Source organism: Metopolophium dirhodum, chromosome 1, assembly GCF_019925205.1.
Source record: "Metopolophium dirhodum isolate CAU chromosome 1, ASM1992520v1, whole genome shotgun sequence".
In the NCBI taxonomy this organism is placed as follows: Eukaryota; Metazoa; Arthropoda; class Insecta; order Hemiptera; family Aphididae; genus Metopolophium; species Metopolophium dirhodum.
This window is the reverse complement of record NC_083560.1, coordinates 44,183,653-44,210,359: the sequence shown is the minus strand read 5'-3', so window position 1 is coordinate 44,210,359 and position 26,707 is coordinate 44,183,653. Positions and strand designations below refer to the sequence as shown.

At 28.9% G+C, this 26,707-nt stretch overlaps 2 protein-coding genes across 2 annotated transcripts in view; one reads left to right on the top strand and one right to left on the bottom strand.

Annotated features, from left to right (window-relative positions):
* LOC132936378 (prophage side tail fiber protein homolog StfR-like) overlaps window positions 1–26,707 on the top strand; it is a 151,490-nt gene that overhangs the window by 69,203 nt on the left and 55,580 nt on the right. The window lies entirely within an intron of this gene.
* On the bottom strand, window positions 20,638–25,081 carry LOC132937046 (uncharacterized). The gene is made up of 9 exons (XM_061003876.1): window positions 24,961–25,081; window positions 24,471–24,654; window positions 23,965–24,209; window positions 23,644–23,899; window positions 22,120–22,286; window positions 21,828–22,037; window positions 21,455–21,653; window positions 21,177–21,329; window positions 20,638–20,746 (listed from the first exon to the last, which is right to left on the bottom strand). The coding sequence occupies exons 2-9, from the start codon at window positions 24,631–24,633 to the stop codon at window positions 20,679–20,681; spliced, it is 1,461 nt and encodes a 486-aa protein (XP_060859859.1). The 5' UTR covers window positions 24,634–24,654; window positions 24,961–25,081; the 3' UTR covers window positions 20,638–20,678.

The following is a 26,707-nucleotide window of genomic DNA, read 5'->3' as shown; positions in this document are numbered from 1 at the left end:
AAAAGTTAAAATAAAATTAACTTTTTAACTTAACTTTAACTTTTTAACTCGTTAATGCCCAGCCTTGATTATAATTATCATTAAGCCGCTTCCGCCTCGGGGGGTCACGATTTCGATGCAAATAAGCTTCTCGTCTTGTCTTGGTTTTTTTTTTCCATATACCTAATACGACATTATATCAATGTAACAGTTTCCGTAAACAAATTCGTTTCCCCTGCAGTGAAATAGTATTGTTTTAGATTCCGCGAGTGTAGCAGCGCAGATAATAATATTATGCTCTGGGCATCAACATTTTTTACGACAAATGGATAGTGTTCACCCGCAGATGAACGAAAAACAATCATATACACCAAAAAAATAAAATAGATATTTTTCACAAGTTGGTCTTGCGTAAAAATTGCCATTTTTTTTTTTTCACTTTTTGGATTCCGAGCGGAGCGATGTGTGTTATTTGTTGTGTCCGTGCAAACGATAAGTATAGTCGAAATAATGCTCCGATTTTCAACTTCAGTATCTTCAACGATTTTAGTTTTGTGTTATATTTTTAAAGTATTATTCGCGGGTACTTGAAACTCTTCTAAAGCAAATAATTATATAGAAATATGATAATAAAAACAATAATAATGATTCAACTTAACCGCGGTTACAACACTAACGTATAACAACACTAATATAATATAAAATATCCTAGACGGACAAACCGTCTCCGCTCAGAATCGTTTTTCGTATACAATGGTATTATATCGTTAAATTCAAATTTAATACCATACATTACAGTGACCCACTTGTAACTTGTTATTTTTTAATTGAATTGGGCCTCGGCAACTGTGGTCATTGGCGACAAAGAGTTTAACTCTAAATTATTTACATGTTATACATTAAGTTACATATTAAATACTATTGATAAGGTTGGACTTAGTAATAAATAGGTTATCATTCGTCTTATGTTGTCTGGGTGGAGGGCTTCCGACAGAATGTTTGAGATGCCTGCTTCACGTCCATCCATTTCATATGAAAGGCATTCAGTTATGATGTGTTTAATTGTGAGAGGTAGGTATACCGCAGCTGGCGCATAGGGAGGGTCTTTCTTCTTCATCAGATACTTATGGGTTATCGATGTGTGTCCTATACGAATTCCGTTGATTGAGGTTTCTATTTTCCTTTAGAAGTTAACTTGTTATGTTTTATTTGTTTAAATGTAATTCCAAAAACTAAATTTAAAAAATACCTATCTATTAATAAACAATAATCTAGTAAGATAAATATCCAGTAGTAAGTGGTTCGTTTTAAAACAATTCCTTTATATTTTATACAGTGCAAATATAAAAATGATTGCATTTTTCTTTAACATTTGGCCAGAACTACACTAAATATGTCTAGTAAAATAGGAAAACGCATAAGTATACAAAATAGGCGAAAAACCTCTAAATATGCTACATAAAACTTCACATACTTAACCATAGTGCCTACCTTGAAATGGATTTATATGGCATCTAGCAATAAATACGATTTATCAAGATTGATATGCAAATGTATGCGAACCTACAAGCCCTGATTATAATCTTCGGACGGTGCCATCAATTTGTTCAAGCAACCCATCACAATAATGTATTATTAATTGTTTCACACATCCAACACCATCCATTAGTCATTACAGTCATAAAACTTGCAACTTGTACCGTACAGCAGAGCGAAATCCGCTTGCCCACTTTTTTTTTTGTTTCGTATTAACTCGTGCTTTCAAAAACTACTTGGAATTTTGACATTTTAAAAGTACAAACTTGAATCACTTTTCTATCAGGAAATATTCTAACGTGAATATCGGAGCATTTTTACTACCCCAAATGTTGATGACAGACAAAAAAAAAACACACATATATCATTCTAAATACAATTCATTCACTACGCTCACGGCTCGGAATCTAAAAAAATTGCTATTTTTTTGTTTATCGCTCTCCTCCACCCTCCCTCCACCCCTCGACACTACCCACAATGCAAAATAATGTGGAAATGTTGCACGAAAATATGTTGACCGTAGATGCCAGTTTGCATTATTCATAATAATATTTCATAATTTAAATAGTGAAAGTTTTTCCAGTTGCAATATTAATAGAGTGTTCATCGATCGTCGAACGTGTTTTTTTTGTATGATTATCGATTTAAAACAATACAATATCAAATTTATTATTTTAAGAGGACGCTACCCATACCTACATTTGTTGTCTCCGTCTTACACACGCGTGACATAGCAAATTGTTTCAAAATCTAGTTTCGATAGTGTGCTGTTAGTTTTGATACTACAGTGAATTGACCAATTATAAAACTTTTAGGTAAGAACATTATCAGTGCTTAAGCGTTGCCGATTTTTCGAAATTTTCATTTTCAAGCAAGATATGGGTTTACGAAATATCAAAAATTAAAAATGCCCATATCTCGCTTGAAAATTAAAATATCGAACAAAAGCCAACGCTTAAGCACAGATAATGTGATTATCTAAAAAAATTGATTATAGGTCAAATCACTCTAATATCAAAATTAATAGCACACTATTGAAACTATTGAACGAACATTTGCTATGTCGTACCTACGTGTGTAAGACGTAGACAACAAATACATGGATAGCATCCTCTTAAGGCATATTAGAATTTACGTTCTATGCTGAGTGGAAAAAATGTAATAAATCAATATTAATAAATTATGAATTTACAGTGGTGAATATGTATAGGTACTTACATAACCAAATTGTATTGTCTTATGATGAATAACTAAAATTTAAAAATAATTAACCAAGGACGCCAACATGATAGTATATTCACGGATGAGGGGATATGGGGGATGGATCACCAATGACCTTTTTTTATATATATAATATGGGAGGGGGGTGTACTATCTTGGAACTAATAAATATATATATATCCCTCCCCTCAATGAAAATGCCTGTCAACGCTAATGGTCGTCAAACATTTTGAGAACAACTATCCAAAAAGTGAACAACATTTTGTTCTCTTTGTTTCGTTTGTATTACTATTTAATATTTAGGCTTATAAAAATGTATTATGATTCAGGTACCTAACTATTTGTACTGTACGTTTGAATCTAGGTCACCATTTTGCATCATATTTTCATGACTTTTTAAGCTAAAAAACAGTTTGATATGATAGTGGGTTGGATGAATTATGTCAGCAAAACACTAAACGCGTATGAAAAAATGCCTGAAAAAAATAAATTTAAATATTTTTCAATGGGGCTATGAACAATATTTATCATGGTAACCTTGCATTAATGTTTCAAGCTCTTTTAATCAAAAATAAAAATGTTGTTACACATAAATTGAAAATGAACTGAAAATTTGTTGAAAATGTTTGTAAAAATAGCACAATAGAGATCCAAGATATTGTTTAAAGTCAAGAAAATGCTAATATAGATATTTAGCGAAAGTTCGTGTCTCTCCATACTTTATTAATTTCCGTTTTTTTTCTTTCACCAAATATTTTGTAAATTAGGTATGAGCACTGGTAATGTTCTACTTTTGACCACTCAAAGTCTCTAGTCGTACCAACTATTTTAGACCAACCACGAAGGATAAATTCAAAGCATTGCTACCGATCCGTAATTTGATGGTGGCAGACGTACAAAAAAAATAAATCAAACGTTATTGTAAATAATATAAAATCACTAAATTTCAAAAAATCATTTTGCCGATTTAAAAGTATTTTATTGTAGTTCTATGGTTCGTTCAATGTATTCCGATTATTGTTTCGATTAAATTTTAAAACTATTAATAATGGATGACTAAACTTTGAAGGGTCGCGTAGTTCATAATTCATACGGTACCTATGTACCCACATTGTAGTGAACTAAGATATCGATCTTAGACCATCAACTATATACTGTCATAATATAGCGTTGCCATTAAAAAATCGATTTTGCTGTAGGTCAATTATGCTCAAGGGCAATGAATAATTTCAAAATTATCGTAAAAAAAGCTTGGGCTGTTAGAAACGCGTTGGTTTTTTCAAAGTTCAATAATATTATCGTTAAAAAAACACATCGCGCACATGAGGTAGGAATGATTCGACGGTCGTGTACCAAAAGGCCCCGAGTGGGAATTTTTTTCAAAACAATCCCCCCCCCACCTTCCCAAACTATCAAGAAAAAAATGCACCATTTTCCCTCAACCGAACGCACCAATTTATTGCCCTAAACCAAATTGCCAAATGTACCTCATATAATATTGTATAAACGATTAAAATACCAACACGTAATACAATTTATTGACGAATTGCATTGTTTGCCGCACGTCTTATCATTTTTATAAATATTATATTTATTCTTTTATTGCATCCATTTTTTTATATTATAAAATACAATACCAACATATATATACAGGGTGATTCACTAAGCAACATTTGTTCAAATTCTGATTTTTGGAATTATTAAATATATAGGTAAACCTACTCAAAAGTATTTTTTTTTAAATTCCTTAATTTGTTCGTACTACTTAAGGAGTGTCATGACATTGTGGCGATACAAACTTCTGTTTTACAAATAAAAACCCCCTTTTTACTGTAAATTATTTAGTGGATAATTTTTTTGAAAATGTTGATGTACGCCTAATTATTTCAGAATTTGAATGAGTTATTTCTTAGTTATTATAATGTTTGTACTAAGAATAATACTCCTTAAAAATAGTTTTATAAAAATTTAAAATAACCGTAATATTGCAACTAGTATTTATAATACTCAGGCCATTTTTTTACAAATTATTTATGTTGATATATTAATATTAATGACTAAAATATCCAAATCACCATGGCCAGAATATCTTATAAACCCATTACCAATGACTTTTTTATCCTTATAGAACATTAAGTTAAATAACTCAAAACTACTCGTACATTTTTTATTCTGATCGTCAATTGTTTCAGAAAAATTATCTGCTGAATAATTTACGATTGAAAAGTGAGGTTCTCATTCGAAAAATAAAACAGAAATCTGTACTTCTACAGGACACTCCTTAAGTACTACGAAAGATCTCAAGAATTTTAAAACAATATGATGATCTTTAATTTATCATTTAATTTAAAAATTCCGAAAATCAGAATTTCAATAAAAAAATTATAAAGGAATTATCGGGAGTGATCGTGTTGGACGAATCGCTCTGTATGCAATTATTACTTATAGCAATTTTTTTTCTTTTTTTTTACACAATTCAATAAAATAATTAAATAATAATTAAGAATGCACGGGCATTACTCGCGGAAAACCGGAGAATTGAAAAACTGTAGCGTCTTAAGAAGTACAATGGTACTTAAATGGATATTCCAAAACGGTGATATTGAATTGAGTCCATGCTACTTTTATGTGTTTGAATTGAGTCCAGGGTATTATCTTAATATCTTTGAATTGAGTCCGTATAGATAAAATGTCATAACTACTTGTTAAGCCGGTGACCTTGAACCTTGCACATCATATTATACCGGATACGTAACGATAACGCATATTCATCAACGGTGGTATAAAGTTACTCGTTCAAAATCAATCAGTCGTGCCGAATACTTCGTGAACACACAATTAGTTAGACATCCAAATATTTTTATTCTTGTGGACACTCTTCTGGGAATACAGTCCGATACATATATAAAACTAAGAAGCAAATCAAAAAGACCATGTAAAAAAACATTAAAAAAAGAAAATTTTTTACGAGAGCAGACAAACAAATACATAAATATGCAAATTGGCAGATTTGACTTTTTAAAATCTGTATCATTTAAATTTTTACCAGCAACTATTTAATTATAAACATTATTACATTACACATAAATATTATTATTTTTAATTGACTCATTATACCTACTTATTATTATTTATTATATGATTAAAAAAAACAGTGTACCTATGCAATCATACATGTATTATGATTAAAAAATACAATCACACACATTTTTTGGGAGACTACTCAGCCAACCTCCACGTGGTGTCTCCTGGGTAACGCTAATAGGCTGAAGGGACTCAACTCGAACAACCTAAAAATATTGGTCGGACTCAACTCCGATAACCCAAAAGTATTTGCGGGACTCAATTCAATATTTGGGACTCAATTCAATGTTATCCTTCCAAAATAATAAAAGATTTTGAATAACTGCCGAAGTTATTTTGCGTCATTGAAGAAGGGTGTAAATCACCCTGTATATAATATTATCGGCGCAGAACAGCCGTCTCCTTCGCAATACACACACCAGGCCTAGCCAATACGTGTAGTATACCGCGGTCACATTGTTATTATTATACCTACTCCTAATAATAATTATTTTCACAATATATTATTATTTGTTTATTATTATTTCAACGGATCATATGATCCAATTACAATAATTAATTTAATTAAGTTCAACAATTACGTACAAATAAATCAAAAAAATAACACAATAATACAATATTAAGTACAAAAAATTCTGTTTATATAAATATTAAATGATTCAATGGAATTAAAGTTAAACAAATCGACATTTATACCATTAGCTATTGACACTATCCTATCATAGGAGAAGCTGAAGCACAATTTGTTTTATGTGTTGACACATGAAACATAGTGGTTGACCTAGTTCTGAATTGAGGGGCATTAAAATTGAGAGAGCCTAAAATAATTGGGCAATTGATAAAACCACTAACTAGCTTAAATAAAAATTTCATATCATGAAATTTCCTCCGCTCGGATAAGCATGCAATGTCAACAAAATCTAATAGTGGTTGATAAGGAGGATGTTGCTCACGAGTTAAATTACATTTGAATGCCATGAATCTAGGGAAACGGTTTTGAATATTATCTAAGAATTGAATTTGATAATTTAAGTATGGCGACCAAACCACAATGTTGTATTCCAATATTGGTTGGACTAGAGAAGTAAATTGATAACAACTGGACTATAGTGAAATCTTTACAATTTCTTAAAATAAAGTAATATAAAATTTAAGAAAATATATTTCTTAAAATATATCATGTGTGTTATATTAAATAATATATTAAAGCCATATATAGGTACCTCTATATATATATATACATTCAGTCGTGTGACATAATATACAAAACTTTGTGTTAGGTAACCATATTGGCTTATGGTACTCTCCGTAAGCTCGTAGCAATATTGAATAACTCAATAGTATGTTATCGAAAATGTCGATAGTTATTAGTAAATACCTACTACCTACTTAATAAATTTAATTATCTGGATAAATTCATCTAGATAACGGTGGTTTTTATCTTAGATAACTGTGTAAATTAATAATCTCTATTTATCTAGATAAGATAAAAGATAAAAGAATATTTATCTAGATAAACTCAACACTGCCCCAGACCTAGCCATACGTGTAGTATACCGCGGTCACATTATTATTATTATTATTATACCTACTCCTAATAATAATTATTGTCATAATATATTACCATGCGTCTTATATTATATAATAGATATTCCAAAATTATGAAAGACTTTGAATAACTGCAGCAGTCATTTGCGTCATCAAAGAAGGGTGTATATAATATTATATTATATTCGACGCAGAACACTTGTTTCCATCGTGTCCTTTGCAATAAACATCCCAGACCAGTGTTGAGCCGAGATAAATATAATTATATCTAGATAAAGATAACTAAATTATTTATTTATCTAGATAAAGATGAAAAATTTTTTTTTATCTAGATGAATTATTGGATAATTTTTTTTAATATTGGTTTATGGTACTCTCCGTAAGCTCGTAACAATATAGAATAACTTAATAGTATGTTATCGAAAATGTCGATAGTTATTAGTTATTAGTAAATACCTCTTACTACCTACTTAATAAATTACTTAATTGTCTACCTATAAATTATAATAAATAAAAGCCTTTTAATAAATTAAATTATCTGGATAAATTCATCTAGATAACGGTGGTTTTTATCTTAGATAACTGTGTAAATTAATAATCTCTATTTATCTAGATAAGATAAAAGATAAAAGAATATTTATCTAGATAAACTCAAAACTGCCCACGATTTAAGATATACAGGTTGCGTATCGAACTCCCATAATTTGACCGGTGAACTAACTATCTGAAACAGCTGTTCCCGGTACTACTAGCACACCCTGAGGACAAATTTAAATATTCAATAATACTATGTACTATAGGTATTATTGGTATCAAAAGCAGATAACCGTGGTAAGTGGTTTATATCGTTATGATATTATGTATATATATTTAACATATTTAAACCACAACAAGCGCTAGTGATTCTGGGCCCTCAGCTGTTTCAGATAGTTGGTTCACCAGTCACCGTAAAGCACTATTCATTATAGGCCGATGTTTAACCTGTATAATATCTTAAATCGTGACACTGCCCCAGACCTAGCCATACGTGTAGTATACCGCGGTCACATTATTATTATTATTATTATTATTATACCTACTCCTAATAATAATTACCGTCATAATATATTACCATGCGTGTTATACTATATAATAGATATTCCAAAACTATGAAAGATTTTGAATAACTGCAGCAGTCATTTGCGTCATCGAAGGAGGATGTGTATAGTGTTATATTATATCGACGCAGAACAGTTGTTTCCATCGTGCACTTTGCAATTAACACTCCGGACCTAGCTATATACGTGCGGTATACCGGTACTATGTCATAATATCTTCGAAATAAATTCTTTGGTCAACATGTCTTTTTGTGAAAATAATATCTTATGACGAAAATGTCTTTGACCAAAACATCTTTTGGCTTATTTTTTTAGAACTCTTGTGGCTAAATGATAAAGCTTTATTATATAAAGCTGCGCAAACGCACGGCTACAGTTTAGTTACGAAAATCCCACCCAAAATCAACGGATAGGGCCTTTACCATTTTTAAATTATAATGGCATAGTGTGTACACTTAGCAAATACCTAGAAATTAGTAGAATATCGTCCATGTTCAAATTGTACGTGCAATAAAACATAAAATGTCGATCGGCGATATGACACGTAATAACTAATGAGCTGATAAAAAAATCAGTGTATAAAAGATATTGTGTTGGAAGACATTTTGACCAAAGATATTATTTCAAAGGTATTTTGACCGGTCACCCGAGGTCATATTATTATTATTATTATGCCTACGCCGTACAATAATATTAATGTCGTATATTATGTGTTATATTTTATACAATTATAGCCATACATGTATTATAGCTGTACCCATGTACAGTGTGACGTGCCGGCTGTCGTGCGACATAATATTATGCAAAACGTCGTGTTAAAGTTTAAAATATTCAACGCCGACGACGTCAACACTACACACATGGTAGGTACTATATATAACACGTATATTAAATCATATGTATAGCTGAAGACTATTATATTATATCCTTTTTCTTTTCAAATGTTCCTGTGCAGTTCAGTTTCCCACGCGCACGATGAATTATAATAGATTATTAAAATGAGGTATTTGATTTTGATTGTTTGTATTATATCAGTATTATACCGGTATTAAACCAGTATTAAACCGGTATTATACCGGTACTATACCGCTATTATACCAGTACTATACCGCTATTATACCAGTACTATACCGCTATTATATCATTATCGTACCGGTATTATATCGCATATCATGTCGGAGATTTTTATAAAACTTTTGTATATATAATGACAAATATAATTTTTTTAACTGATACAATAATTATTATTTTAGAGAAAATGAATATTTAAAGTCATGCTACCGATCCTGATGTACCTGGGAACTAGAAATAGTTTTGAATTTAAATAAAGTAGTTACAATTATTATTCGTGGTAAATTATATTATTATTAAATATAAAATTAATATCTAAAAAAGTGGGTAAGTGGATGTCACTCTGCTGTACAGTAGGTTACAAGTGGGTCACTGTAATGGATGGTGTTAAATTTGAATTCAATGATATAATACCATTGGATAAGAAAAACCATTCTGAACGAAAACGGTCAGTCGGCCTATGATATTACCAAGTATATTTGATGATATTACTGTGAATAAAGTAATTTTTATATTTACCTATTTACGTGGAGCCTTGTATTAAATTTTCAAGCTTTTTAACCCAACAAATAAAGTTTTATTGACATCCATAGAAAAAAAAAACTAAAAAAAATGGAAACTGAAAATGTCCGTCAACAGCTCAAAATAAGTTAAAATATTTAGAAAATGTAATGTTATTCATGTATCGTTACGTATATATTACGTTCTTTTGTTTTAGAGTCACACCAAAAACCAAAATCGATTTTCTCGAAAACAGATTTTGCCTAAAAATTCCCATTTTTCCTTAATTTTTTTTTTGTTTTTCACTGCAAATTTTTTACTTTTGAACACCAAAGTACCAACTAGATTCACTTTCCTATCAGAAAAGATACTGTAGAAGAAAATCTAACCATATTTACTGTCCAAAAGGGCGATGACAGACACAAAAAAAAAATTATAAAAATAAAAACACACACATATCATCGTAAAATACTAAAACCAATACATTCATCGTTCCATTCCGAATCTAAAATGTCATCTGATATAAATACTCTTTTACATACAAAACGTAAAAATTAATTCTATACCATGCCTTTGATACCTCTTATAATACAGTTTTATTGTGTATAATGCAAATTCACATCTCTAGGAATTTAGGATCGATATAAAGTCTATAACGACGTTACACCTCGCGCAGCATTAAAATAATAACTAGGTGTTTCCTCGACAAAAGTGAGGAAGAGCGATAGGTAGTCAGTGTTCGGACTTATCTAGATGAATATCTAGATAATTATTTGTTCATCTTTTATCTTATCTAGATAAATAGTTATAAGGTAACTAAAAGTTCATCTTGGATAATTTTTTTACTAATCTAAATAAATTCATCTAGATACATTTTTTATTGATAAAAACTGTGAAATTGTACAAACGCATTTTTAAATATTTATACAGATTCTCAAACAAAGTTTATAGTTTATAAATAATGTAATTATTTTTATTTATACCATGATTATTATTATGTTCTTAGTGCCCAACTATAATATACCTAAATTTAAAACCATTTAAAAAATACTTATCTAATCCGAACACTGTAGGTAGTCAATAAAATTGTTATAATATAAATACTATTTTTTTTGTCATTAATTAAATATTCAGTGCGTCTTTAACTTATTACGTTCCTGTTGCAAGCGTTATCGTCTTTCGCCATAGGACATGGTGACCTATATTACCAGCTCGTCGACCTCTTATTCTAGGCATATTATTATAATAGTTACATAACATTATATTATATAATTTTAAAAAAAATTTTAAAGTATAGTATAAAATGTATTTTTTCCTAAGATTTTAAACATATTAAATTGCTGGTAGATCACTTTAACTAATAATTATCCAACCAAAATAACTTTTTTATTTGTTGTAAAAAAATGATAACTATATAAATATTGGTACAACAAAATATTAAATTTCGGTTTGCCGAAAAAAATCCCTATGTAAGCGCACATCTTTAAAATGCAAATTATTAGAAATAATTTATTAGTGCACCACTATATCGTGGTCTGAAGTTAGGTACCATAAAAATGTAAGTCCCTAAGAGCCGTTCCTACAATGTTCGGTTAGCGTTAACCGACACTTGACCGGTAGAATTCTGCCGGTTTTATGAACGGCTCTAAGTCTCTATCAGGTCTTTTGGATGCAAGTCAGTATATCTTGTTTTTATTGTATTGATGATTAATTATTAAGTCATCATAATTACTTAATGACAGCATCTAGAAACGCCAAACTTAATCCATAAACCATTCAGATATTGACGAATATATATTTCGAATTTCATGAACATTGGTCCAGTGCGTAGTCCAGTAGTTTAGGAGGAGATAGCGATAACAAATCGCACCGCACAATAAACGTTCGAAACAATGGTTACAGCCAGTTTCCGCCAAAAGCATGTATCTTTCAATTTACCACCAAATCATAAATTTACGCGTTCGCTTTTCAACCTGATCATAAATTGGTGGAGTCACATTTCCGCGATGAATAAATTAAAACATTTAAATTCGTAACTAGTTTTAGTTCTTGTAACGCATACCCACCCATGTACCTATTACGCAGATAACAATTTTTTGATTAATAATATTATTATAACATTGTAATTACGAATAATATTAGTATAACAGTATAACAAGTATACTTACCTACCTACACATATTATAACTGTTATTTCCTACAGCATATTTTAATCGTTGAACGGACCTCAACAAAATAATAAATTAACATATTTACGAAAAAATAACTAGTTTTGATGAATTTCGTTAATGTGTGTACTTATACCAATGGCGATGATTACGAATCACACGTGCAAAGTGTAATATACAGTGTATAGTACGAATTTATTTCTGCCTAATAAGAAAGTCTTGCGATAAAAGTTTGAAAGCTAAATTCATCAGTACCTATCATAGGTAAGGTTCCATAATGGAAACATGGAATTTACTTAACATTGGATATCAATAACGAATTTAAGTCCCCTTCTAAGTGACAATATGGCTCGTAAATCGTAATAATTAAAATATTATAAATTAATAATAACAATAAATATATTTACATAGGTTAGAGGTCTATTACAATTTCTTCTGGTTTTATTTTTTTGTATCTCAGAAACAAAGTAATAAACAGTATAAATCCGAATAAATAATTTGTAAACAAGACAACGCTGCAGTGACGTTTTTAAATTAATTTGTCGTCAGGAGGTTTCAAAAGTAAAAAAAAAATGTAGTACTTTTCAGGATAACCGGGAAAAACAGAAAATAAAATGATTTTAGGTTTATTTTTCAACGAAATTCAAAGAGTATTGACCGTGGGAACTTGCAGAACTGGTACTTAAATTATCATTTTCTATATCAGCTATTCGATAAGATTTTCGAAATATAAATGAATTAAATCATAAAATCATACTAAACCTCTGATTGAATTTGTGTAGACTAAGAGCAAAACCAAAAAAAAAATGCTTGTTTTTTGGTAGGTAATAAAATATTATATAGGTGATATAGGTATTACCTATAATCACTCAATATCAGTACTTCTCCGCCTTTTTTTACGTCGATGCCCTAATTTGCCAGATCCATAAAAACGGTGATAAACGTCTCATCATAATGATTGGGTTTTTGCAAAAGAAACAATTCTAAACCTACCTAACTATAATATAATATGTAAATTGATATTGAGACTATCTTCACGATTCATTGTTTTTCTTATCTGTGTTTTTTGCCGTCACGTCATAACGCTACAATAACGTAGTTTATTTATACTTCGAACACGTACAATGTAAATGAACAATTTTTTCGGCGACACACATCGCGGTAATTCGTGACACCCCTTATTAACCCCCTCCCCCCCCTATATAGGTATCGAGCAGTAGATTAGCGGCAAAAGTATTACAATTAAGGTGGTAACTAAAATATAAAATATAATTCCATAGAATCGCGTACAATATGAAGGACCAGCACCACAAACTATTAATCGCGTAGTTAATTATTTAAAATTAAGTATTTTATCAAACCAGAGCACATTTTGTCTTAGGAAAGACAAAGATTGTTCTACTGAAAATGTCACCTTGTCATCAACTGTTGCGATAATTATATCACTTAAATTCGTGCCAAAAATGTTTCGCCGATATCGGGATATCGAACAATAAATTATTTAAACGTACGGTGAAGCACTTTGACACTGTATATTATGGTATCCTATTCTTAAAGCTTAAAATTATTTATCCTATTGTTTTGGAAAATTTGTTGTAACACGGTTTTGGAAAAAATATCACTGAAGCAGTTAAGCCATTTTTGCTACGAATTTTCCATGTCAAAACGTGCTCTTGGCTGCAGGCAATAGCACGTTTTGGCACAAAAGGCTTAATGAAATCGTTCAAAATTGATGTTGTTAAGATATTAGATATCGAAGCTAGGTTTGAGTTAGGAAATGAAAATTTTCGATTTTTTTTTAATAAATATTTTAAACACGTATCCATTTTTCCAAAAACATAAACCAAATGAAACGTAAAAGTGGACTTACTGAAAAAAAAAAATAAAACTAAAAACGGCAATGGCATGACGTTTTATGTAATCACGCAATTAGTTTTGAACTGTTTAAATATTATACGGAATCATAGCTTGTTGCGGTGTCGTATAAGACCGAGAACTATCAGCACGCTCAAAGGGTGCGAGCTTTCCCGACTCGTTTACCGCCACTAAACAATCACTCTGTATATAGTGACGACCGCGTGTAGACATTGCAGCTCGGGACAGGAGATGTCTCGGGTTTTCTAGAACACTGCATGATAATATTATGATAATATTCAATATGAAAACCGTCCCGACCACCAATAATAGACAAAACAAACATTCAGGCGTTGGATTGCACATCATATTATTATATTGTACGTATGATAAACGTTTTGAAAAACGTCTGTGCAAACATTGTGATGCGTACGGTATAATACTGTACACAGATTTACATTAAATTTGCTATGTGCGTGTAATAATATCACAGCTCGCAGTATAATGAGTGTTGTTTAAATAATCGCGATATTTATACGAAGCGACGGGAAATCGCATAGACGGTTTGTATATTTTGCTTATAACCACTGTATTTTTTCCTTGGTATACATTTATTGAAATGGAAGATTTCACTCATCGCGAAATATATTTCAACACGAAATTATGAAAAATATTTAATTTTTATTTGAAATTAGGTTATAGGTCGATGATTACTGCAAGTTATTATTGATCACAAACAGACAATATCGATAGTGAATGACGACTTATAGATCAACCGAGGCTTAAGAATTTCAAGGCATTATAGTATGATCGGTTAATTTATCACTTAACAATATTGTATGATATTATTAATTAGTTATTCTTTTTTGGATATAAAACAAAAGTTTTTTAGTTTTAATTGTTCACGTTAATGAAATATTTCAGGAAAATACATTTTTGTGTGCGTGTGATAACTCAGCTTGCAATATATAATAATATTATACATGAATTATTGAAATATCTATGCGAAGCGACGGGAAGTAATATAGACGGTTTTCATGTTTTTCTTATAACAACTATATTGTTTCCTTGGTATAATGTGTGCGTAAGACTAGGGTTCTACATTTAAAATATGTCACTTGAAATTTTTCAAAATTGAAGATTTCACTATTCGTGAAATGTATTTAAATGAAATTTTAGAAAATAAATAATTGTTGTGTGTAATAATATTATTTAAATTATTAAAATATTTATACGCAGCGAAATGAAATACTATATACGGACGTTTTATACATTTTTCTTCTAACTATATTTTCTCCTTTGTAATAGGTTAGTAACCTAACCATAATTAATGTTATATCAATCTAATTACCTTTTACCAAACTCAACAATGACTTTTCGATCTTTAGTGGATTATTGGTCGATCGTATTTTAAACTAATTATACCAATACCGTCTGATCGCGTGCCTAATCTTAAACACACTTTTACACTTTATATATACATATTAATAAAGTATGTATTAGTAAAAATAGTATAAATACAATTTTCCGATGGAATAATAATAAAGAAAAATATTATTATGCAATTTTGTATTATGCTGCATGTAATAAAATGTGATACTTACAATTGTTGGAACAGTTAAGTTTAGGATGACCTCTGGTAGAGATTTTAAATATATTTTCTTCGGATTCCGACGAAGTTTTTAGCAGCTGCGGTCATTGGATATTATATCATATACATACAGGAAATACAATTTCTGTACACGATAAATAGAGATACCATTAAACTATGTTTGACATACTGACATAGTACGTACGTTTGACAAATGTTTGTTTTATGGATAGTATTATAAAATGTCATTACCTAACTCCTTCGAATCTACTCGAATAACAGAGTGCTATTCATTAATTGTTTCGCGGTATAAAATAATTGAACGAGTACTTTATATATTATACTCAGATTGACCCATTTCTGTACATTTTATAAGAGAGAGAAAAGACTTTATCGACGAAAAATAAATTAATTTTGTAAAAAAAATATATTTATAAATTACTAGTAATTGCACCACAACACAATAAACGTCTGCCATGGTCCCACAGATTTTAACAATATAATAATAATTAATGTATACAGGTAAAATATTAATAAATAGGTACAATATATAATATATATAACAATAAAAGTGAACAACTTATTTAATATTATACTCATAGTAAGTTCTTAATTGCTATTATTGGCATTAATAATGAGAATAAAGTGAAAAGAATAAGTACAAAAAAAAACCAAAACCTAGAAGGTAGATGGTCAGTACAAGTTGATTGATTGCTAACCAAAGTTCTACTTATTAGTATAATACTATAATATGAATTCTTTCCTATCAGAAAAGATGCTGAAGTAGAAAATCGGAGCATTTTTACCTCACGAAAAATTGACGATAGATAGGAAAAATAAAATAAAAAACACACACCATTGTAAAATAAATATATTCCTTCGATCCGCTCAGAAAAAGGGCTTGCAAACATTAAAATAACGTTTTGATTGTAACGTTATATTTGACAAAAAACTGTTTAAATTTGTAAACGTAATTATAACACGTACATTTCACCTGCAGCCCCCCCCCCCCTCACCAAAAGTTGAACATCGTTTTTTTCGCCATTAATTAGTGTGGAATTTGTGTGAATTTGTGCGAATATTTTCGGAATATGATAAACAAAAATAATTAAATACCACAAAACGAAACATAACGATTAACAAAATACATATAATATATCATCAAACAAAATATAACGCAAAACGTAATTTATAATAATATATCATCAAACGAAGAATAACGCAAAACGACATATTTTATAAGTTATAATTAATATTGGTATTTATTCCATGCGATTTTTTTTTGTATAAAAAATACCTAGCAAAAAACCTAAGAACTTAAAAAATATTCAGTAACTGGGCCATTCGCATTCCCGCATTAGTTATTATTTTTAAATTTAATACTTAGGTATTCTATGTTGAGTAAAATAACTGCGTATCAATTCTAAATAACGAAAAACACTAAATTTCTATACCGATTAGATTTTAAATAACCATAAACGTAACACTTGTACAACGTTTTACTTCTAAATAACCATTAACAGAAAAATTGTGTAACGTTTTAATTGTAAATTACATAAAACGAATTTTTTTTTTTCAAATGCGAGCCCTGCTCAGAATCTAAAATATCAAAATGTTTTTGACTTTTTGTATAAATTTGTTATTTTGAGCACCGACGTGCCGTACCAGAGCCAGCTGATTATTAGGTACTTATCAGTAAAATTTGGATCATGATTCATCGGTCAAAAAACTTGAAAATGAATACAAGGCTCTTCATAAATTGTAAAATTTAAAAAATTTAAAAAAAGTTGAGTGTAAATCCACAGAAGTTTTTTATGAGCGTCCAAAGTTCGAGTTTTGAAAAAAATCATAAAGACCACGAAAATGTACAAACTGTTTTGAGATAGAAACTCCTAAAATTTTTTTTTATATATATCCAAGACTTAATAGATGAATTCGCCCTAATATTCAAGCTATAACAACACAAAATTGGAACTTTTAGTAAGACAGAGACCACATATTATGCGGTACGACGTCCTTTATTAAGCTGCTCCTAATCACAATTTATCGTGTTCGTAAATCGTAACACGTCGTCTTCATTTTCTTCTTTCTATTTATATAAGTTTTTGATTGTTTGTTACGTTCTCTTACAAACAACATGGAGCATTTTTAAAATTATTCTTGAGGTTTTATTTCGGAATATAATGTGAAATTTTTTCAGTGTGCACATTTGTGCTGTACTTTTTCATAGTTGGACCATTAATTCGTACAACTGAGAAAAATCAAAAATCAAAAATGTGCTTAACCTCGCAGCCCTACAGTTAATTGTTTTGCCATCGCAATTCAGATATTATTAAAAAAAGGAGTTTCGGAAATGACGCACCTCGATTCACCAACGTAGCTGTCATCTTTGGGACGGATAGACTTTATCTTTCACACAACCGATGACTAGGAAGTCGCACATGGCGTGATGAGGCATCTGGTCTGGCGATTTCGGGTGCCAGGAATCGAGATGCTGCTCCACCTACCTGCAAGACATATCCAGTGTTGTGGATGGTGGTGATTTAGGAAGCTATGAACTCCACCGTGGCAATGTGAAGCCAGCGGAGGAGTTCAAATACCGCCACGATATCGCTCGTCTTACAGGTGGTGGTGGTCACAATGAGCGTTTATAGGAATGTATGAGGATTAATAAAAATATTATATTATCTACCTTTTCTGCACCATTTTTCAATAAAGAGTTGTACAGTCATTCAAAATCGGCGCAATCCTTTGGAAGCGTATAGGTATAAATATATAATTTATTATAATAGTATAGACTCTGGTCCACGGGAACCACGCGAGAGATGAATACAATATGATTATCAGAATAATAATTTAATTGACAACGCCAGACTACAATATAATAATTCCAGTACCCATAGTTTGATTTTTGTTTACGATTTTAATAAAAGTTTAGGTAGGTATCGATTATTATTATATGACACCGCCTACGTATAAGTAACTACCTATAGTATTATGGTAATTTTCAGTTTTCCAAAGCTGATCCGACGACAAGTGATTGGTTAAAAACTTTACAAAAAACTTAACGAACAATATTACAAAAAAAAAACAACGCCTCACGACTCGAATTTCTATACGTTAGTTATAATAAGTATGTACGTCGAATATAATATAATCGAGTCTCCGGTTGAAGTTTTTTAATTAAAACTCAAGGTGAATAATAATAAAAAAAAAAACGCCTGTGTACAAATATTATATCAATAATATTGCACCAATGGTATTTATTTTAATATCTTGTAATTAATTATTGATTGCGATTCGAAATACTATAAATATTATGTGTACAACTAAAACATTCTATTTTCCGTCTACGACGGTTTTTATAAAATATACGAAATTATTAGCCATTTAGATAGTGACTTAAAAGCGTTGGAGCCGGTGCGATTTTAGTACAATTAATACATATTATGTCTTACCTACCGGAAAACTTTCACGCCCTGTTGAATGGTTGGATTTCGTTAATTGTTTTTTTTTTGTTTTAAAATAAAAGAACATTTTGCAGGTCGGATCAAAGATCGATTATCAAAATTATAATTAATTAAGCTAAAATATGCATTTGAATAATGCATAATATTTGTTATTTTTCAAACGTATTAATCTACCACTCTCTTACCACGGTAAAATTAAAATTGGGGCTTTGATCTGACCTAAAAAAAAAGTTCTCATCTTTCAAATAAAAAAACAAATGTTCAAAATTCGAATTTTTCCTGTGAAGTAATTTTTGTTGATAAAATACACTGTATCAACCCCCCCCCCCCCCCCCCCCCACACACACACACAGACCCACACCGCTTAAATATATATATTGGGTAGTAGATTAGTGGAACAGTATTATAACAATTAAGGTGGCGACTAAAATATAAAGCATATAATAAATTTAAACATTTTATAGAATTGAAGGAAAATTGAAAAAACCCGCACCTACACTCTTAAGTTTAACGATTAACGTGGATATTCGATAACGATCTCAAATTGACAATACACACACACTAAAAAACAGGGCTTGAAACCGATTGAAAAAATTTCGATTTCGGTTTCGATTTTGGATACCGGTTTCTAATTTTTTCGATTTCGGTTTCAATTTTTCAATACCGGTATTACGAAATTTCGGTTTCAATTTTTCAATACCGGTATTACGAAATTTCGGTTTCGGTTTCAACTTTCCAATACCGGTATTAGGAAATTTCGGTTTCGGTTTCAATTTTTCAATATCGATATTAGGAAATTTTGGTTTTGATTTCGGTTTTGTATGCTGGTTTCTACATTTTTAAAAACGGATTTAAAGCAGACTTTAAGTTATAATTATAAATAGTTTTATTATACTTAAATAGTTAAATACTTAATATGATTTTTTAATTTTTGATAAAAATAAGAGCTATATTTCAATAGGAGTGATTTTGTAATTTTATTCTACAAATTACAAGCTTTAAGGAACCTAGAACAAAATTATTTCAATAGTTTAAAGTGTTTAAACTTTAAAGATAGTACCTACATTTATCACTAGAATATCTTTTTTTCTGATATATTTTATGAATAACAATGAAATAATACTAGATTGTTTTAAAAACAAAATAAATATATACCTATAGTAAAAAAGGATTATAAATTCACAATAATATAGTATTTTCACTTGAAATTTTTTTTTTGAATAGTTAAACACAAATTTATGAACACTGAAAATTCTAAAAATTAAAACACAATTTTAACTATTTTCAACAGAAAAAAATTATGGTTCCTGTTACCTATAATAATCAATTATTATAATTAATTATTATTGCAAGTACTATTTTATATTACCACATTGTTTTACACCAAAGCCAATATTTAATAATATTAATATCATGATAAAGAAAATTATTAATATTTAATATTCACATTCCTTATTAAATTCTTTATTATTATTATTATTATTATTTAACAATTATTTATTTACATTTTTTAAATTGTTCATTACATCTAATAACCATTATAGCCTCCAAAAGTTCTTCATCTAAAGATGCACGCAAATCTGAAACTATAAATTTCAGTCCCGAAAAACTTCTTTCCACGCTGACCTGAAAATATAATATTTGGTGTACTTAATTTAAAATATTCACATCAAATATACTAATAATAATTATGAGTATATATATGTATACTTGAGTGGCAGGAATTGCTAAGAGAACACAAGCTAACTCATATATTTCAGCATGACTTTCTTTTTGGTTTTCCCAATATTTCATTAATATATCAGTGTAAGGAATTCGCTGGACGTTTTTAAAATTATTTAAAATGGCTGTTATAGTTTGTGTAGGATTTGAAGAAGTGGACGATTGAGATAAATTAGATGATTGTGAAGACAGAAAATTTTCAAAAAAATCTTCTGAATGTTGGCCACTTGTGTCAACCTCGTTATGAATTAAAAGTTAAAAATATTTCTTACAACTATTATATTATATTATCAAATTGGTCAACTACTTAGTGTTTGTAATTATATTTGTTTACCTGCAGCATCTAAAGATGAGTTGGACCTATTCAATTCAGGATTCTTATCTTTTAATAACTGTAAAGTCTCCCAAGTTTCAACAAGGCGATTAATTGCAAGATCTTGTTGATCATGAGTCAGTAAGCACTGATATCTGGGATCAACATAAATAGCTGTAACAGTTTATAAATAATACATTTAATGGATTTAAAATATTTAATAAATTTATGTTTAGGTAGACATAATACTATAATGCATTTAGGTACACATTCTGATTGAATAAAAACATATTATATACCCGCTAAGAATGTGCTATTTTCCAAATATTTTTCCTTAAGTTCTTTCTCCATAGCTATTTTTATGGTCTTAGCTAGAATTGAACCATCTGCAGTTAATCCATGTATAGCTTTGAGCCATATACCGTAAAAATTACCTAAATTTAGGTCTTGCTTTTGTAATGCAAGTGTAGCTGTCTTTGCAGGATTAAGAGCATTAACCTACATTTAGAATGATAAAAAATTAAAGTATAATTCACTATAAGAGAATTTCAAATTCTAAGTTTTGGTATTTTTTTTAGATTTTTGGACTTTGTTTTGTTTTTAAACAAGGCGGTATATTAGGTACAATAGGTTTATTATTTATTATTTAGTATGATTAGTTATTTAACTTACAACACTTTGTATTGACTCCCATTCACAGTCCCTTAGTCTAACATCTGGGTTTGTTCCATCATGCAGCTTACAAAATTCTTTCAACTCTAACAGTCTGTAGAGCATGTTGTATAGAGAATTCCACCTAGTCTCTATATCAATTACAGCATACTTTAAATGTTTTCTTTTCAACCAACTAGCATATTTTGGGGTTCTGAGCTTTTTTACAACCTATAGAAAATATTTATATTTAATATACAATCAAAATTAAAGATACAAATTAACTATTAAGAATATTTTATTTTAAAATTACCTTTCTAGCTTCAGTTATACAACTGGTTATATGTGCATTTTTTAAACCATGCAGAACACATAATTGTAAGGAATGCACAGAACATCTTATGCACGATGTTATTGATTTAGGTTCTATAGCATTCATTACAAATCTTTGAAAATCTTCCACTTCCTTGTTTGTATTATCTATTACAAAACAATATTAAGTTAAATTTAAATGAATATAATACAATTTGGTTCTAATAATAATCTTAATTTAGTGATTTATTATAAAATGTCCTTTTGTTCAATTACTAGGCAATTAAGAGACTAATATTATTCATAATATATAAAAGGTTAATCTTAAAATCTTACACATGGGAGGTGTATACATTAATTTTTATTTGAACAAATTCAGCAATTTAATATTTTTATAAAACCTAACCTAACCTACCTAAGTATATTATTAGTTATACCTATTTTTATATTTAAAAAAAAAAAAAAATTTTTATTCAAGTACCTATTTATTATATATAAAATATACTGCGTTTTGTAATATTTAAAACCATACTACCTACATTAATGAATTAAAAAAAAATTTGAAAGTTTGAAACTGGAATCAATTAATAGGAATTTTATAGAATATATTAGAGGTATTTTCAGCTTTTGAAAATGTTCTTATAAATTATGATCAGTTATGAACGGGATAATGATAATATGTAACATTTGTACAAGCTAATTCTTAGTGGTTACTGGTTAGTGTTTAGTGGTATACCTCGAGTATAAAACTAAAATAACACTTTAATAATTATTCTTTCTTAAACTAAGTTATTAATTTTTCAATTTCTGTATATCATTTTTTGTATCTAATATAAAATATAAATGATACAAATATCATAATATAAAAAATATACACTTACAAATTACCAAGGCTGGGCAAGTTAATGATTTTTTTTAACTCAGTTAAGTTAAGTTAATATGCACCAATAACAAAAAGTTAAAAGTTAAATGTTAATTTAAATATAGGTTAACTCAGTTAATTTAAAAGTTAATTCACACTTTTTGTCAACTTTTTAGTAAGTTAAAAAAAAGTTAATTTGTTTATACAACGCTAGCGTATTTAATTTTTGCCCAACCCAAAACTAAATAATAGGATATAATGTTAATACTTCATACAGTATTTCCATATAAGTTAGATTCGAATGATATACATTTTTAACTTTAAACAATTTATGATACATATTTTTTGACATGAAAACGAAATAGACTGAAATAGACTGAAATAGTGAAATATTATAAAATTAAAAACACAATAAATTAACTTAATTTACTTCTTAAAATGAAAAATTAACTCGTTAATTTCACGTTAATTAAGGAAGAAATTTAGTAAGTTAACAGTTAAGTTAATGAAAAGCCAAAAGTAACTAGTTAAGTTAAAAAGTTAAAATAAAATTAACTTTTTAACTTAACTTTAACTTTTTAACTCGTTAATGCCCAGCCTTGCAAATTACAATAAATTTAATTGTATAAAGTTAATGTAATTATGAGATTTTTTACAACTTACCATCATTTTCGAAATCATCATTAAAAAGTTCACCCTCGATATCATCTATTGATAAAGATGTTCCTTCTCCATTTTCATATTCCAAGTCAATATCAGAATCAGAATCATTTTCATTTAAATTGGGTACTATCACATTTATTTCTTCACATTCATCATTCATTATTCTCGCTAACTTCACCATATTTGATGCATTATCACAAGTGATACTATAAATTTGTTGTTTAACCATATCATACTTTTGTAACACTTCAAGAAGCTAAACAATTAATAAAAAAAAATTTAATTTAACTCAAAATGAGTAGGCATTAATATTTAATTTACCATTTTTTTAAAATTATCGGCAGTGTGTTGTTCATGAACTTCTTTCATCGCTAAAGTTGCCAAACAAACTCTACCATTTTTTACATACTGGATATTCACTCCCATTATAGAACGGTTGTGGCGTTTAACACAATCAATTTTCAGACTAATTAATTTATTGTTGACATCATTAGTTATTTCTTTGATGATTGTATTTGAGGCCAAAAAAATATTTTTCTTAATGTTGTGTGAATTGATTGTAAATCCTAATTTATAATAAAAAATAAAAATAACAAATTAGTTACATATTATTATAATATTATAATATTACACATTGATTGAATATTAATACAATAAATGGGTATATTACTATATTGTAATACACAATGTATTTAAAATGAAAGTCAATAAAAAAATAACTCCCTATAAAATTATTAAAAACATATAACCAAGTAAAAATTAAAATTAAAAATAGAATAAAATATGATGATAAAATCATTTACACTTTTTTTTATAGGTATATATACCTTCACCAATTGCTGCTGTGAGGGGATCCAAAATTTTTTTGAATCCTGAATCGTGAAATATAGTTAGAGGACGTCCATTGACTGTTACCATTTCGGTACAGGCTTCTAGTACTTTAAATTTATCAATATTTACATATAATTTTTTCTTTGAAACATTTATCATAGAATCCAACGGACCACATTTCTAAAAAAATTATATTGTATAGGTATAACTTTTTTTTATTATTAACATAAAATTCATTAGCAACAATATTAATAACTTTTGAGGATTTCAATTTTAAAAAAGTATTTTCAAAAGTAGTTTTCTTATTTTTAATATCTAAAGCCGGGTCCAGAACAATTCATTGGTTAAAGTAGTTAGAACAAAGTATAGGTACATTGTTCTTATAGTTAAATATTGGATGAACTTTACTTATAAATGTATAATAAATACAAATGTGTAGGGAGAGTTAAATAATATAACTATATAATTAAATTGTTAAATATTTACTTTTGATGGAAATAAATCGGTATCACTATTATGTTGACGCTTATTTTGACCATCATCATTTTTTACTGCTTGTAAATTAATATATTCGTTATGATGGTAACTACGAATATGGGTTTCTAGATTATTGCTATGGCGACCTTTTAAAATAGGTTTTATACATCCTCCAACAGTACATTTGGACTCATTTGTTTCATTATTGAAAGTGAAAAATAAACGGCCAACAGGATTGGTATTCTTTCTACCCATGATTTCTTATGTAAATTAATGAAACAATATATATAATATAAATAAATCATTTAGTAAAAATAAAATTGAAAAAGTTAACCTTAGCGATAAAAATTAAATAATAGGTACTTACCAATTAAAATAAATATAGTATCAATTTTGTCGTGGATGGACTCGTAGTTATAAACTTAAAACTTGCAAATTGTACATAAAAAAAGTAAACCGATAAGGAACTACACTATAATTAACGATGACAAACACGCAGACTGCACTACTGCAAACACTTAATGTCTCTGCTCCCCACGGCCTACACACTGCAGCAGCGGTGATGGTCGTACGATCACTCACATAAATTAAAACCCGTGCTATTTTCAGTTTTTCCTGGTATTGTACCTCTATAAATAATTGGTTCTAGCAATAATTATTATATGATTTTCTTATTATTTATATTTTATAATTTGATTATAATAGTATTATACTATTCAGTATTTAATAGCTTAATACTATAAAATAACAATCTAATAAATTAAATATTAATAGAACCATATACGGGCCGTCACCTGTCAAATGTGCTGCCCAATAAATAATTAATAACTATTATTAATATTATTTATTATTCATTATTATTATAATAAAAGTATAAAACAACTATAATAATTTTTCAAATAATGAAATGGTTATCAACATTTTAATCATAATCCCATGGGTGTATCAATGCAATTTACGTATTTACGTACATATTAAAATAACTTACGTTAATTAAAAAAAAGCATTATTTAAAATATTAAAATTAAAAAAATTGAGTTATAAGTTATAACAACGGTTTCCAATTTTTTTCGATTTCGGTTTTGAATTTAATACCGGTATCCAATTTTTTGCGGTTTCGGTTTTAAATTATAATACCGGTATCAATTTTTTCCGATTTCGGTTTTGACTTTAATACCGGTATCCAATTTTTTTCGGTTTCGGTTTTAGATTATAATACCGGTATCCAATTTTTTTCGGTTTCGTTTTCGATTTTGATTTCGGTTTCGGTTTTTTAACGGTTTATACCGATTTCTGAAACCGGTTTTGAAATCGGTTTCAAGCCCTGCTAAAAAATATATATATTTTAATTTAAATTATTTACAAAATATATTTTGTGAAAAACGAAACACGCAAGGAATGGACAACGTCGTTATTTTTCTTTGAAAAAAGGAACTCATCACTTCGGTATTCTTTTTATTTTTCATAAACATGAATCACTTTAACGAGCCGCCTTTTAAAAAGAAATTCGTTCCAGGAACTGGTTCCTTCCATGGAAGTTTCAACCACTGAATTATTAGAATATAATATATAATATTATAAATTTATAACACAAGGTGACCCTTCATAAACGGACGGATTTGGATCAGATATTTTACTCGCCATATATATAATAGCCCATAGGCGGTTGTGTTAGTTGTACGCAGTAGAGACATTTTTTTTTTCAGTCATTGCGTGACATTACACGTAATGTGAGATGGCTGCTCGAGCAAGGCCA

Excerpts from the sequence above, each read along its gene's own strand:
- LOC132937046 (XM_061003876.1), bottom strand. The coding sequence starts at position 24,633 with ATGATAAATGTTTCAAAGAAAAAATTATATGTAAATATTGATAAATTT. Across the intron at positions 24,210-24,470 it reads CACAGCAGCAATTGGTGAAG|GATTTACAATCAATTCACAC; the intron begins GTATATATACCT and ends ATTATAAATTAG. Across the intron at positions 22,038-22,119 it reads GTATAACTGAAGCTAGAAAG|GTTGTAAAAAAGCTCAGAAC; the intron begins GTAATTTTAAAA and ends TATTTTCTATAG.